Source organism: Chiloscyllium plagiosum, chromosome 15 (genome assembly GCF_004010195.1).
Source record: "Chiloscyllium plagiosum isolate BGI_BamShark_2017 chromosome 15, ASM401019v2, whole genome shotgun sequence".
NCBI lineage: Eukaryota > Metazoa > Chordata > Chondrichthyes > Orectolobiformes > Hemiscylliidae > Chiloscyllium > Chiloscyllium plagiosum.
The window spans coordinates 56,757,026-56,772,886 of NC_057724.1; the positions used below are offsets into that span (position 1 = coordinate 56,757,026).

The 15,861-nt window shown below is 40.2% G+C and overlaps 1 protein-coding gene across 4 annotated transcripts in view; it reads left to right on the top strand.

The window, feature by feature from the left end:
- LOC122557343 (calpain-5-like) overlaps nucleotides 1-15,376 on the top strand; it is a 158,666-nt gene extending 143,290 nt beyond the window's left edge. For all 4 annotated transcript variants that reach the window (XM_043704950.1, XM_043704953.1, XM_043704951.1 and 1 more), the window contains one exon: nucleotides 10,281-15,376. In XM_043704950.1, coding sequence (XP_043560885.1) covers nucleotides 10,281-10,460 — 180 coding nt within the window. In that variant the 3' untranslated portion in view covers nucleotides 10,461-15,376. The remainder of the gene's footprint in view (nucleotides 1-10,280) is intronic.
- Nucleotides 15,377-15,861: the final 485 nt, after the last annotated feature.

Sequence of the window (15,861 nt, forward strand, 5' to 3'; positions counted from 1 at the left end):
CCTATCACCTTCATCCCCTCCCCCACTCACCTATTGTACTCTATGCTACTTTCTCCCCACCCCACCCTCCTCTCACTTATCTCTCCACCCTTCAGGCTCTCTGCCTGTATTCCTGATGAAGGGCTTTTGCCCGAAATGTCGATTTTACTGCTCCTCGGATGCTGCCTGAACTGCTGTGCTCTTCCAGCACCACTAATCCAGTACCAGGTTTTAAAACAGTCAAGAATTTATTCACAAAATTACAGAATGAAACACAAAGAACAGAATAAAGAATACCTACAGAACTCAGTCTATCCAAACTAGACTTAATTATGCTGTTTCGAATATGCACAATAGTCCCAATAAGCAAACCCCGTGAAACACAATAAAAATGAAACAAAGATTTACAGATCAAAGTTAGAAGGACAGAAGGAGAGAGGGTTTAGCACCCTGTTTCCACACAGCTCCACAGCTGAACTCCTAACTAGTTCAGAAATAAACTGCTCAGCTATAGAGCTGTTATGCCCCCTTGACTTATACAGGTTACTTCAAAACAGTAAAGCTTTGGCCTAAAGTCTTATCTTTTTACGTATAAACAAAAAAGACCTCCAATACCCTTTTATCCCTGTACCGAACCCAACTGTTTTGGAGCCTAGAGTGTTTTATGACCATTCTGAGAAAAACCAAGGACATAGTATCCTTGAGAAAAAGAACAGCTTTTTAAAACACACCCCCTTTAAAAAAATGAACTATGAATATCAAAAGATGGCTTCATTTTTAAAAACGTTCAAAAACAAACTGGTTAGCAGTCTAAAACAAACACGCTATACTAACTACACACATGCAAACATGCACAACCACATGTAAATTCAGGCTTTGGCACACCCGCCACTCTACGCCCCTGTATCTCATTCGAATCTCAATAACGCATCGGCAATGTCGTTTTCGTGACCTGCCACATGCACAGTTGTCAAATTGAATGGCTGCAACAATAAGCTCCATCTAAACAGTCTGGCATTTTTGTCCTTAAATTTTTCCACAAATGTCAGTGGGCTATGATCAGTGTATACGATTGTCTCAGATGCTTTGCTATTAATATAAATACTAGAATGTTGTAATGCCAACATCAAGCTCCAAGTCTCTTTCTCCACCATTGAATATTTCTGTGGATGAACATTCAACTTCCTGAAAAAAAACGATGGGTCTTTCCATTCCCTCGTCATCATCCTGCAGGAGCACCACACCAACACCCATATCACTGGCATCGATAGCTACCTTGAAACGCTTCGTATAATCAGGTGTGGCTCATACTGGGGCAGTAGTTAACAACAGTTTTTCGGCTGTCAAATGCCTTTTGATAGTCCGCTGTCCACAGAAACCTCTTGCCCTTTTTTTTAAACAATTGGGTGAGTGGAGCAGCCACACTGCTAAACTCTGACACCAATTTTTGGTAAATCCATTCAATTCCAGGAACTGTAGTGCTGCTCTTTTCATTGACAGTGTGGGAAGTTTCCCAATTACTTTTGGTTAGACTGCAATGACCCTGTGGGGCCATTTGTCTGTATCCAATAACATAGTCCAGGAAGGTGACTTGAGCTTTGGCAAATTCATTTTTAGCTAGGTTTACCACCAAGCCTGCCTTCCGAAGTCGATTGAACATGTCCAATAAATGCTGTAAACGTTCCTTCCATGCGTGACTAAAAATCACCAGGTTATCAATGCAAACACCACAGTTGAGTAACCCGGCAATGACCTTTGCTCTCTCTGACAGAGGTATGTGCCAGTCGCCTGTGAGTAAGTCCAACTTAGAAATGTAAGTTGTTCCTCTCACCTTTTTGACACAGTCCTCCAACCATGGAATTGGAAATGCATCATTTATTTGTAACAGCGTTGACTTTGCGATAGTCCCCACATAACCATTGAATACCATCTGGCTTTGACACCATGACTATGGGTGAGCTCCAGTCACTGTAACTCATTTCGATTATGCCACCTTGGAGCATGCATTCTATCTCCTTCTGTACCTGTGCCAATTTTAGAGGGTTATGCCTGTAAGGATGTCACTTAATCGGAACAGCATAACCTATATCAACATCATGCGCAATTAGGCTAGTACTTCCCAGTTTATTTCTGCATATCTCCCCATGTTAGGGTTATGAAGGTGTAAAAGTGTACTGTACCTTTGAGAGTTTAGGACTTAGAGAGGCACACAGAATGCTGAAAATGTTGCATTGTAAAATTTGGTCCAGCAGCTAGAGTAGCTGGTTGTCTGGATAAAGAAACAAATTCAAATTCAGCCAATTTGTTTAAATTATACTGCAAAAATACCAAACTCCAATCCAGTTTGAATTTAGAATATTGACAATATTAAAAGCCAATAACACAACCCAATGCTTTGGGGTATAAGACCAGGAAAACTTGAACAGTTGAAAGAGAATTGCCAAGACACCAGCATGTATAGACTGTCCGAAACACAGCTCTCTTAAAGGTACATTTATCTATCAATGACCTGGGAAAGAGAAATCCTAAGAAGAAAATCTACAGAGGAAGATACAAAGAGAAGATTTGACAGCTGCCAGGTTTTGAAATTTGAATTTTGGTAAATCTTACTCGGGGTGGGGTAGGGGGTTGAGGGGGGGGGGGAGCGGTTTAATGGACGAGTATTATAGAAGGGAAAGTAAAAGATATGTTAGAGGAATGAGTTGTAAACAGTTACCAGTGATAGGACATCCCTTCAAAGCAAGGTATAGTGGTCCCTATCAAATTGACAAAAAGTTGAGTCAGGTATCTAGTAAAGATGCCTGATAGAAACAAAGGGCATCAATTATGTCAAGTGAACATGTTGAAACTGTATTAGACAAGAGAGAAAGAACTGGAGAAACAGGTGTTAGTTACTGCCCCGCAGAGTGGGGAATCAAATCCAGATAATGTGGATTTTGATGTGCCTGAAAATAGATTTAAAAAATGAAGAAGTCCTTGAGGAGTGGGATCGATTAGTAAGCTATCCGTCTCAGGAGCATAGAATACAGTTGAAAGATTTGTTACAGCAGTATAAGGACATATGTAAGAATCAGATGGGGAAGATGGATGCTATAATACATGAAGTATATGTAGGGAATACTGCTCTGATAAAACAACACCCCTATCGGCTTAATCCCTTCAAAGCCAGACAGGTCCAGATGGAGGTAGAGGCCATGCTCGACGAGGATATTGTTGAACCAAGTCAGAGCAAGTGGAGTTTGCCGATCGTTTTAGTTCCCAAACTGGATGGGACTCAACGATTCTGCGTGAATTATCGAAAGATCAATGCTGTTACAATATCAGACTCATATCTAATTCCTAGATTGGAGGACTGTATCGAGAAAGTCAGACAAGCCAGTTATATCACCAAGTTGGACTTAATGCGTGGTTCCTGCCAGATATCATCTTCAGAGTCAGTGAAAGAAATTTCTGCATTTGTAACCCCAAATTGGCTATATCAGTTTGGAATGAAGAACGCACCCGCCACATTCCAAAGACTCATGAACATATTTGTGGCTAGGTTAACAAACTGTGCAGTCTATTTGGATGGTTTAGTGACCTTTAGTAATTCCTGGAAAGGTCACATGGTACAGTTGGCCGAGCTCTCTGAACGACTCCGAGAGGCAAAACCGGTGATAAATAAAATGGAATTGCGAAAGCACAGGTGCTGTTCTAGGGACATAACATTGGTCATGGAAGGCGAAAGTGAGGACTGCAGATGCTGGAGATTAGAGTCAAGATTAGAGTGGTGCTGTAAATGCTCCTTTGAATCCTCCCACTTCCTCCAGACCAAAGTAGCCTTGGGCACCCGTATGGGCCCCAGCTATGCCTATCTCTTTGTTGGCTACGTAGAACAGTCCATCTTCTGTAGTTACACCGGCGCTACTCCCCACCTCTTCCTCTGCTACATTGATGACTGCATCGGTGCCACCTCATGCTCCCGCGAGGAGGTTGAGCAATTCATCCACTTCACTAACACATTCCACCCTGACCTTAAATTTACCTGGACCATCTCTGACACCTCCCTCCCCTTCCTGGACCTCTCCATCTCTATTAATGAAGACCGACTTGACAGTGACATTTTTTACAAACCCACCGACTCCCACAGCTACCTGGATTATACTTCTTCCCACCCTACCTCCTGCAAAAATGCCATCCCGTATTCCCAATTCCTCCGCCTCCACCGTATCTGCTCCCAGGAGGACCAGTTCCACCACAGAACACACCAGATGGCCTCCTTCTTTAGAGACGGCAATTTCCCTTCCCACATGATTAAAGATGCCCTCCAATGCATCTCGTCCACATCCTGCACCTCCACTCTCAGACCCCACCCCTCCAACCATAACAAGGACAGAACCCCCTTGGTGCTCACCTTTCACCCCACCAACTATCGCATAAACCAAATCATCCGATGACATTTCCGTCACCTTCAAACGGACCCCACCACCAGGAATATATTTACCTCCTCACCCCTTTCCGCCTTCCGCAAAGACCGTTCTCTCCGTGACTACCTGGTCAGGTCCACGCCCCCCAACAACCCACCCTCCCTTCCTGGCACCTTCCCCTGCCACCGCAGGAATTGCAAAACCTGCGCCCACACCTCCTCCCTCACCACCATCCAAGGCCCCAAAGGAGCCATCCACATCCATCAAAGTTTTACCTGCACATCCACCAATATCATTTATTGTATCCGTTGCTCCCAATGCAGTCTCCTCTACATTGGGGAGACTGGATGCTTCCTAGCAGAGCGCTTTAGGGAACACTCTGTGACACCTTCACCAATCAACCACACTGCTCTATGGCCCAATATTTCAACTCCCCCTCCCACTCTGCCGAGGACATGAAGGTCCTGGGCCTCCTTCACCGCCACTCCCTCACCACCTGACACCTGGAGGAAGAATGCCTCATCTTCCTCCTCGGAACACTTCAACCCCAGGGCATCAATGTGGACTTCACCAGTTTCCTCATTTCCCCTTCCCCCACCTCACCCTAGTTCCAAACTTCCAGCTCAGCACTGTCCCCATGACCTGTCCTACCTGACTTTCCACCTATCCACTCCACCTTCCTCTCTGACCTATCACCTTCATCCCACCCTCATTCACCCATTGTATTCTTTGCTACCTTCTCCCATTCTCCTCCCTGACCTATCACCTCCATCCCGACCCCCACTCACCTATTGTACTCTATGCTACGTTCTCCCCACCCCCACACCCCTCTCATTTATCTCTCCCCTCTTCAGGCACTCTGCCTTTATTCCTGATGAAGGGCTTTTGCCTGAAATGTCGATTTTCCTGGTCCTCGGGTGCTGCCTGAACTGCTGTGCTTTTCCAGCACCACTCTGATCCAGAATCTGAAAATGCACAGCAGGTCGGGCAGCATCTGAGGAGCAGGAAAATCAACATTTCAGGCAGGAGCCCTTCATCAGGAATGAGTTCATCAGGAATGTCCTCTGATGCTGCCTGACCATCGGTCATGGAAGGTTGACCCCACGGAATGCAAAGAAGAAAACCTCCAGAGGAAGATACAAAGAGAAGATTTGACAGCTGCCTGGTTTTGAAATTTGAATTTTGGTAATTCTTCATCAGGGGTGTTTTATCGGACTAGTATTATAGAAGGGAAATTAAAAGATAGCTTAGAGGAAGGAGTTGTAAACAGTTGTTAATTAATTATTCTCTTTAATATGTTAAGAAATAAAGTTGTTACTTCTTACTTTAATTAGTTCTTGGCCTCTTGAATTTTCACAGAATACTGCTGGGGATAAATCTTTTCTGTGCTGCTGGTTTAAAATTAACAGAGGGGGGTTTACCCCACGTCATAACAATAGTATTAATTCTTTCAGGTCATTTTGATTTTCTTGTGGAAGATAACTCAATAATTAATCCCAATTTTTGACAACTTCCTCATTGTCCAATTTGAGTTGAGGAATGTCCAATTCAGAATCCTCTGAACTTGGTTCGTCCTTCTGTGCTGTAATCATTAACACCTTCTCCTCTTGCTTTCCTTCCCTATCAAAGTACCTTTTGAGCATATTCACATGACACACTCTGTGAGATTTCTTCCTGACTGGAGTCCTTATCAAGTGGTTCACCTCACTTAATTTCTTCTTGATTTGATAAGGTCCACTAAACCTTGCTTTTGAAAGTTCATCTATTACTGGAAGTAACACCAATATCTTATCCCCAATGGCAAAATTGCAAATTTGTGATTTCTTATTTGCTTCTTATTTGATTGTCTGCTGCGATATTTTTAAATGCTGTCTCGTCAACTCCCCAGGTCTATTTAGTCATTCTCTAAAACTTTACACATAGTCCAAGTGGCTGGTCTCTGAATTCTGACTTACTAATTTCTCCTTAATCAACTTTAATGGTCATCTTATTTCATACATAAAGATTAATTCAGTTGGACTGAATTTGATCAATTCATTTGGTGCATCTCTGATCGCAAAAAGTACAAACAGAATTCCCTTATCCCAAGCATCTGGATAGTCCTGACCATAAGCCCTCAAAATGGTCTTTAGTGTTTGATGCCACCTCTCTAGTGCTCCCTGCGATTCTGGATGGTACGCAGTAGATTTGAATTGCTTTACTTCCAAGTTATCCATAACCTTCTTGAGTAGTTTGGATGTGAAGTTTGACCTTGATCTGACTGGATCTGTATTGGTAGTCTGTATCTACCAAAAAAAATTGAGTAATTCTTCAACCCTTTTAGCTATGATGTTGCACAATGGGATTGCCTCTGGAAATCTAGTCGATACATCCATTATTGTTAATAAATACTTATTCCCACTTTTTCATTGAGGTAGGGAACCTATGCAATCAATCAAGGTTCTTGCGAAAGATTCCTCAAATGTTGGAATAGGTATTAATGGTGCAGGTTTTATTACTGCCTGTGGTTTTCTGATTAGCTCACATGTATGACATGTCTGGCAAAATTCAACTACATCCTTGTGTAGTGCAGGCCAGTAAAAATGTCTTTGTACTTTAGCCTGTGTTTACCTCACCCCTAAATGACCTCCAGGTGGTAGCTCATGGACCATTTGCAGAACATCCTTTCTAAACCGTACTGGTAAAACAATTTGATGAACTTCTGCCCATTTCTCACCCACTTGAATGTGATGTTCTCCATTTCCTCATTAAGACATCATTTGTTAAGTAATAACACACAGGGATGAATTCACTCTCCTCTGCAAATGCCTTTTGATACAACTCTTTTAAGTTCTAATCATTCTGCTGTAACTCAATAAGCTTTAGCTAAGCTAAAGATACTTGCATGTTTACCTATTTGCTCCTGCTCTGTCCCACTTATCTGATCAAAAAAGCCTCTGAAGCTTTTGGCTTCCTTATCTGTGGCTTTTGATCTCTCCTGCTTCAGCTTGTGCCTCTGTGACCTTGTTAAGAAACAATCTGGGAAATCTCCAAATAAGACTCCTGCAGCGCTTCAACTGCCTGAGTCTCCACTGGCTGTTCAACTAGGATAAGCAGCGCACCTACCAGTGAATCAGCTATATAATTTGCAAGGACAAATTATATTCCAGGAGTTGAGAGTTTGCCCAGTACTCCACTCTTCTCTGGATATTCTAGCCCCACTTTATATAAATGAGCACTTTTTGTCTCACCATGGATTCCTGTTACCAGTACCTTTTCTGGCAATAATCCTTCAGAAGTACATATCTCCTTATCCTTCAGAATCACAGACTGAGAGGATCCTGTGTCCCTTAATATTGTAACCTCTTTACCTGCTACTCCTGACTTATGTGAATAAACTTTACCTTTGCATGTATATTTTTCAGGCAGATCTGGCACTTCCTCCTTAATCAACCTCTGATTTGGCTTTCTAGCTTCCATTGGGCTTTCTGTTACCATGCCAACAAAACGTATCCTGTTTTCCTACATCTGATTTTCTTCTAACCCACCAACACTGTGATTTTATGTGGCTCAATTTATTATAATGAAAACACTTTTAACTTTTAACTTCATTGTTCCCCTCAAGGGTTTCCTTTTTACCCTGTGGTAAGTTCTCTTTATAATCGTCAGTGAGATCTACCTTTCCATTTCCATATGAGGATTTCTCTTTGACCCAATTTCTAGCCCTCATGGACAGCAATTGATTCTGGAAGCCAAACCAAGTTTTATGGACCAACTCATAATCATCAGCTCCTTCAGCTGCTAACCTTGCTGTTTTAACTCTCTGCTCTTCCACATGAGTTTGGACTACTTCTTCTTCGCTAAGGTTACTTTCAGCCTTTATCTCCAGCCTTTTAAGCAGACTTCCCTTTTTAAGTGTCAATTTCTGAAATTCAAACGCTCTCTTTGTTTTCTGTCTCTTCTGCTTCTAATCATAACTCAAACTATTTCAACTCCACTGCCTTTTCCTTATCTCTTGTCTCTAACTCAAGCTGCTTCATTTGCAGTAGAATTCTTGCCATCTCCATAGATTCTGATGGTTTTTCCAGCAAGTTTAAATGCTGAGCTATTGCTGTAATTATCTCTCCTTTCATCACAGGCAGCTCCAACTCTAGCTTGTCCGCTAATTCCAGCAACTTGGTCTTATTCACTTTTTGCAAATCTACTGCGTCACCTCGTCCACATACAAAATTATCTTGGTGACTATAAGAGCCATTACTATCCCAAGCTTTGTCCACCCAACCAAACCAACACCCAAAATAAAGACACTAGCACTTACCACTTGCTGTTTTAAAATCCCGCAAAGAGCCCAAATCTGTTATGGACTAGGCCAAACAACTCAAAACATTCTTAAGCAGGCAGAGTAAATTAGCCTTGTTGACTACCAAGTTTCAAAACAGATAAAAATTTATCCAAAAAATTTTGGAATGAAATACAAAGGACAGAGTAAAGAATACCCACAGAGCTCAGACTATCCAAACAAGACTTAATTATGCTGCTCCGAATATGCACAACAGTCCCAATAAACAAACCCCCCGAAACACAGTAAAAATTAAACAAATGCTTACAGGTCGAAGTTAGAAGGGCAGAAGGAGAGAGAGTCTAGCAGCCTATTTCCACACAGCTCACAGGTGAACTCCTAACCAAGTTCTGAACTAAACTGCTCAGCTTGAGAGCTGGCAATACCCACTTGACTTACACAGGTTCCTTCTAAAAACATAAAAGCCTTGGCCAAAAGTCTCATCTGTTTATTTATAAACAAGAGACCTCCAATACTCTCTTATCTCTGTACCAAACCCAGCCATTTCAGAGCCCGGAGTATTTTATGACGATTCTGAGAAAAAACCAACGACGCAGTATCCTTGAGAAAGGGAACAGGTTTTCGAAAGTAGGACCAGCTTTGTGACAATATTAATTAATGAGAAAATGTCTAAAGTGATGGTCAACAGGGTATAAGAAAAATATGTTCTGTTAACAATACACTGGTGGACTCGATGGATAAACCCACCAGAGGCAACTTGACAAAAATACAATGGAGAAGGGGTTCAATGGTAGATTTAAGCAAGAAAAGATAGATGTGGGCTAAAATGCAGAATGAACAATGGTATGGATTGATTGGGCTGAGTTACCTATATCTGGATTAGTGGTGCTGGAAGAGCACAGCAGTTCAGGCAGCATCCAAGGAGCTTCGAAATCAACATTTCGGGCAAAAGCCCTTCATCAGGAATAAAGGCAGTGAGTCTGAAGCGTGGAGAGATAAGCTAGAGGAGGTTGGGGGTGGGGAGAAATATCTGGGCCATATATCTGATGTAATCTTTTTTATTTCTTAATGTTTAGACATGGCAATGAAATGTAAATAAAAGTAGAAAATGCTGGAGAAACACTCAGCAGCTATGGCACATCTGTGGAGAAAGACACAAAGTTAATACTACATGACTATTAAATTTTAGAAGCCATGAGAAAAATTATTGAACCCTAACTAGTTAGTCTTCTGTTACAGTGTCAGTGTTGAAATGTATTATATCATACAATTTCAAGAACAGTTTGTCAGGTTTGATGGATTCTAACAGTTAACAATGAAGCAAAAAACAGTTGAGTTAAATTTCTACGTAACTGTGACTTTTCTTCCTTTACCCCTTGTAGATGTATCCCTGATAATTCCATGTTCATCAAACTATGCAAATGATAATATTCTCAGCAAGCTTCCCTCTTCCATGTATGATAACTACTTCAATATCTTTTTCAAGAATCATTATGCTGTAGCACTGTATTGATTCACTTTCCACATCCTTCATGGTGAATCAGATGCAAAAGATGGAATAAAAATCTTAATTCAACAACTAACTTAAAAAAAAACAATCACTTTCTTGTTCACAGATCTGGAACAGCAACAAAATATGTGATACATTAATTGGTGAGGTGACCCTTGAAGAATCCCAAGATAACTCTAGCAGACAGCAGATCCTGCAACTTCAGACAAAGGACAGACAGGAAAGTGAAATGCCAAGCTACATCACCATCACTGTCACCAGCAGCAACAACCTTGCGGCATTTTGAAAATGAAGAATGTCAAAATAACATTGCTGCAGAGCAGAATTTTATCCACATTCTTTTGTTTCTTTGTAACAGTTTGAAAATTTGAAGAGCTACATGAAAGAAATGTGTTTGCACACTTTTCCCACTCTCTCCCCAATGACAATCCCAAAAAGAAAATAATTCCAAATTTACCATAGTTTAAGAGAATAAATATCAGTATTAATTATCTTGAGATAGCAGTGACCAAAAGTTTACACTTTTTATTATAATCTGTCAGTTTATAATTATTATTAGTTCAAAAGAATTTCACAAAATGAACCTGTATAAGCAGGCATGATTGTGAAAGGCATGCATCCCTAATTTCCTATAAAAATGTCATATTTCTGATCCTTTCTCAGTGTCAATTACATGTTATCTTCTGAAGGAGATTAATAAGCTTACTCCGAAACTGATTTAATATGTTATAAATATGTTAAACTTTTGAGTCAACTGTACCTTCTACCTTTTTGGATTTTATTTCTTGTGACTCCTTTCATCTAATTTGATGGTGAATCTTAATGTTAATCGAAGCTAATATACACGGCTCTTTATCTGTTTATAGCCATCAAGTGCATGAGCATTTCATAGAAGCTGGATAACTGTCTCTTCGATTTGGACACCTTTCAAGCACAGAATGAGTCAGCATCTGTTGGAAAAGACTTAATTCACAGTTAGGAATAATGAATTGATCAGCATTTATGATTGGACTCACATTAATCAAACTAGTATACTTTATCTTCACATAGAGCATATAGTGTAATAGAATTGTAGAGACTACAATCAGATCAGTCTTAATCTTATCAAAACGTGCAGCAGACATGAAGGCCAAATAATCTATTCCTGCTCCTAATGTGTATGCTCAGATAATAATACAAACTAAGGAGCATACAAAATATTTTGAATGCAAAGTAGGAAGATTATGCTTCAGTCACACAGAGGATTACTGAGACTGCATTTGGAGCACTTAACACCGTATTGTTCACCTGATTTAAAGAAGGATGTGGATGTATTGGAATCAGTTCAGAGAAAGTTTATCAGACTAATACCGGGAATGAGTGGGTTGTCTTGTAAGGAAATGTTAGACAGGATAGGCTTGTACAAACTGGAGTTTAGAATAGTTGGAAGTGATGACTCAAACATAAAAGATTAGGAGGAGTCTTGACAGGGTAGGTGTGGAGAAGATGTTTCCTCTTGTGAAAATATATAGAACTAGGACTCAGCATTAATTTTGTTTCCATCTACATAGACTTTCAAGGCCCATAACTGGTAGCCACTTTCAACCCAGCATTGATGCCCATGGCGCACCACTCATTATATCTTGTCAACTTGAAAAAGACCCATTTACACCTACCTTGCTTCCTGTTAGCCAGCAAGCCTGTTATCCCAACTATCATGAGTTTTTATTTTCCATGATAACTTTTAAGCTGGAACTTTTTCAAATGGCTTCTAGGAATGTAAATGCAGTACATGCATCAGTTCCCCATCTCTATAACAAAGTACTTCCTCAAAGCACGCCAATAGATTTGTCAAACATGCCTTCCCTTTCACAAAACCATCTTGACTTGCACAATTACAGTGAAAACCAAGTGCCCTGTCACAAAGTCTTTAATCATAACTTCTAGCATTGTCCCTATGACAGATGTTTATCTAATGCGTCTGTAATTTTCTGCATTCCACCTACCTCCTTTTTTGAATAAGAGTTATATTTGCTATTGTCCAATGGGACTATGCCCAAATCAAGGATGTTTTTGAAATTTAAAACCATGCATCAACTATTTCGCTAGCTACGTCTTTTAAGACCTATGGATTAAGTCCTTCAGGACAGGAGCACTTGTCAGTCCATTGTTCCAACAATGTACCAAATGCCATTTCTCTGGTAATTGTGATTTTTCTGACTTCCTCTATCTCTTCCATTTATTGATTTATCGCTGTTTCTGGGAAATAACTTCTATCATATGTATTACTTATGTAGTGAAGATAGAAACAAAATAACTATTCAATTCGCCTGCCATGTCCTTATTTTCCAACATTAATTCTACAGATTCAGATTCTATTGGAAGAAAATTTGTTTTTATTAACTCTTCTTTTAAACATATCTATAGAAACTCTTACCATCTGTTTATAAATTTATGGATAACTTTTGTACTCTAATTTTCCACTATTAATTTTTTAGTCAGTTGAGTTTCTGGCAACATATTGGATGCTGACGATGGGTTTCAGTGAAGGTAATGCTACTGAATGTCTAGGAGAAGCAGTTAGTTTCTCCCTTGTTGGAGATGGCCATTGCTTGGCATTTGTAAGGCACAATGTTGCTTGTTACTTTCTTTTCTATATCTTTTACAATGCATTAACATAAAAGTAGCTTTGAAGGTACTTTATTTTCAAATGCAAGCATTGAAGATTGTAACTGGTCATTTCTAGATAGATGGTTTGCATTTTATCTGTTGTGACGTGAAGAAATCTAGTTTATAGCCTTGGAGACTATCTAGTTTATAGACTTGGAAACAAAGCTGTAAAGGATATCTACTGGATCAATTTACTACAATATATTACCACATAAATATTACTTTCAGTTTTGCAATAGATCTTAGGTACCTTATTTGTTTTAGAAGAAAAACATTTGAACAGATGAATTAATGAAACAGCGCACATTTGAATCGCATAGGAAATATAAAGAAGCATCACAACTTAGTCAACAAAATCACATTGTAATGATTTCAAATATTTAGTAAATTCTTCTACCTTTCACATAATAAAAGTTTAATGTCAAGTGAAAATCAGCATAATATACATAGAAAAGAAAAATATTTTTTAATATATCAGAATATAAGGACTTTGGTTAACAACTTGGAACAGCAACAATGACCCATCCATTTCAACGAATGAGAGAGTGTTCTGTAAAGGCATTCAGTGGTATCAGGCTGATTAATTTAAAATCAGAAGATCCTTGGCTCAATTCCTTCGTTGTGTTAGTGAATTTCAGCAAAGTAATAAGGAGGGGAATAGATGCTGCCTCAGCATACCTTGTTAAGATGAAACAAAATGAGCCAGGTTCTTACTCACCACTACTCATGGAGTCCTTTCAGAATGTGTGGTGATTTGCTGCAATGTCCCTCTACGTTAGCGGTATTATTGTTTCAGCTTCGCCATAAAGAATAACCAGTTGCATAAATAACTAAAGAGGTGCACCTGTCTTTGAAACCAGAGTTGTAGCCTTCATGATATTTAAGGGAGAATTAAAGTGAAGAAAATTGACAAACGAAATAGAAGGTAGCTCCAAACGAACTACATGAGCCTTTTTATTGATGTGACATTTTAAACTCCCTATGCTGTTTTACAAGGTACTTGTGGATATTATCATTTGTGTCAATTTGACAAGGTACAAATGTTTGAAGATGTTGTGATCCTATAGGACTCCCTTCAATGAAAACTTGAAGGCAATCAGTCTGGGAATTTAGCTGCAGGAAGCCTTAGCAAACTGGAGAGGTCAGAGATAAATCAATAATACAGGGCTCTTGAGCTCTTGCACTCAGTTACACTCGTGGAAAACCTATAAATCAATCTGGATTGGACCTTTCCATGGACGTACTTTCTGCTAAACACCAAAAAATTAAAACTCATATCATTTAGAAAGCATCCATCTGTAAACTTAGAAAATTCAAATAGAATCAAAATAATCTATTTTAATGCAAAAATAGCAATTGCAACATTGATACATTTAAAATGTAAACATAATATACTTAAGTTTTATGGTCTAGAAATCAGAAGGTCCTGTTTTTGGATGCAGGGGTTACAATTTGCAACCATCCCACATCCATTAGAAAGTGAGTAAAAGTCACCATTGTTCTTTCTCTCTAGGGAAAGCTGACTGGTCATGGTGAGGTTATCCTGAGGATCACCATATCATCACATCACAGTACATTTCATGCTCACAACCCGACCAATTTCTTCCACTGTTCAATCTACCACAACTCTATCATTTACCCAGCAGCACGTCATACACGGCCCTCACCCTCACACACTTAGCAGTGCTCTCAGCATCACATGTGCATCTAACCACCTCAGCAAAAACCGAAAGAACTGCAGATGCTGTACATCAGAAATGAAAACAGAAGTTACTGGAAAAGGTCAGCAGGTCTGGCAGTATCTGTGAAGAGAAATCAGTGTTAACATTTTGGGTCCAGTGATCTTCCTTCTGAGGTTTTTGTTTCTAATCACCTCAGCAAGTCTGCAGGGATTTACACTGGTAGGCTATAGCATAGTGTCACACAACTCAAAGACAGTCTTGCAGAGGAGGGCCACAACATTAGAAAATTAGAGAACTGGTGGGGCCCAACACAACCTATCCACCTTCTCCTTATAACTCAAATCTTCAAGTCTTGGTAACATCCATGTAAAATGTTTTTTGCACCCTTTCCAGTTTAACAACATCGTTCATATAGCAGAGCAACCAGAATTGTACACAGTATCTAAATGTGGCCTCCTCTCCCAGGGAAACAGCATTCATGCTCCAATATTGTTACTTTACCAATGAACTGGCTATTGCTGTTCAACTAGCCAGCCCAGACTTCTCCCACTCGTGCCAAGGTGCAGCAGTCTAACCTTGTGCCAGTAGGGTCTAAATGTCTGCCTTACTAAAAGGCTGCTTGTTTCCACCAGCCATGTTGCTGCCAGAGGAGTGCGTAAAGTATTAGGACAGACAAAAGCATCTACAAGTCAAGCATTAAGGGAATGCACAACAGGGAATTGTTTTTAGAATTGGATGTGTTGCTGTATAAAAGATGTTTTGTGAAAGTTTTTGATAGAAAACCCTAGAGTGTGGGAAAGGCCCTTTGGCCAAACAAGTCTATACCGACTCTCCAAAGAGTATCCCACCCAGACCCATTCCCCTACTCCAATTACTTTACATTACCCCTGACTAATGCACCTTACCTATACATCCCTGAACACTATGGGCAATTTAGCTTGGCCACTTCACCTAACCTGCACAGCTTTGGATTGTGGGAGGAAACCGGACACCTGGAGGAAATCCACGCAGAGACAGGGAGAATGTGCAAACTCCACACAGACAGTCACCTGAGGCTGTAATCGAACCTGGGTCCCTGGCTCTGTGAGGCAGCTGTGTTAACCACTGAGCCACCACACTCTCTAAGTGATTGTGACTTTATTCTAGAAATTTGAGGAAGGAAACATTGCAATGCGACAGTAGAGGACAGGGAGTGCATGTTGGGATAGGAAGATTGAAGTGCAAGTAGACCATCACAATTCGCTGACATCCATCTACTTACATAAGGTCTGGGATATCTTTTACCCACCTCCTCGGTTTCTCCTCACAGAGCTACCCCTCTGAGCTCAATGTCCATTTCATGGGGTGATGTTGCAG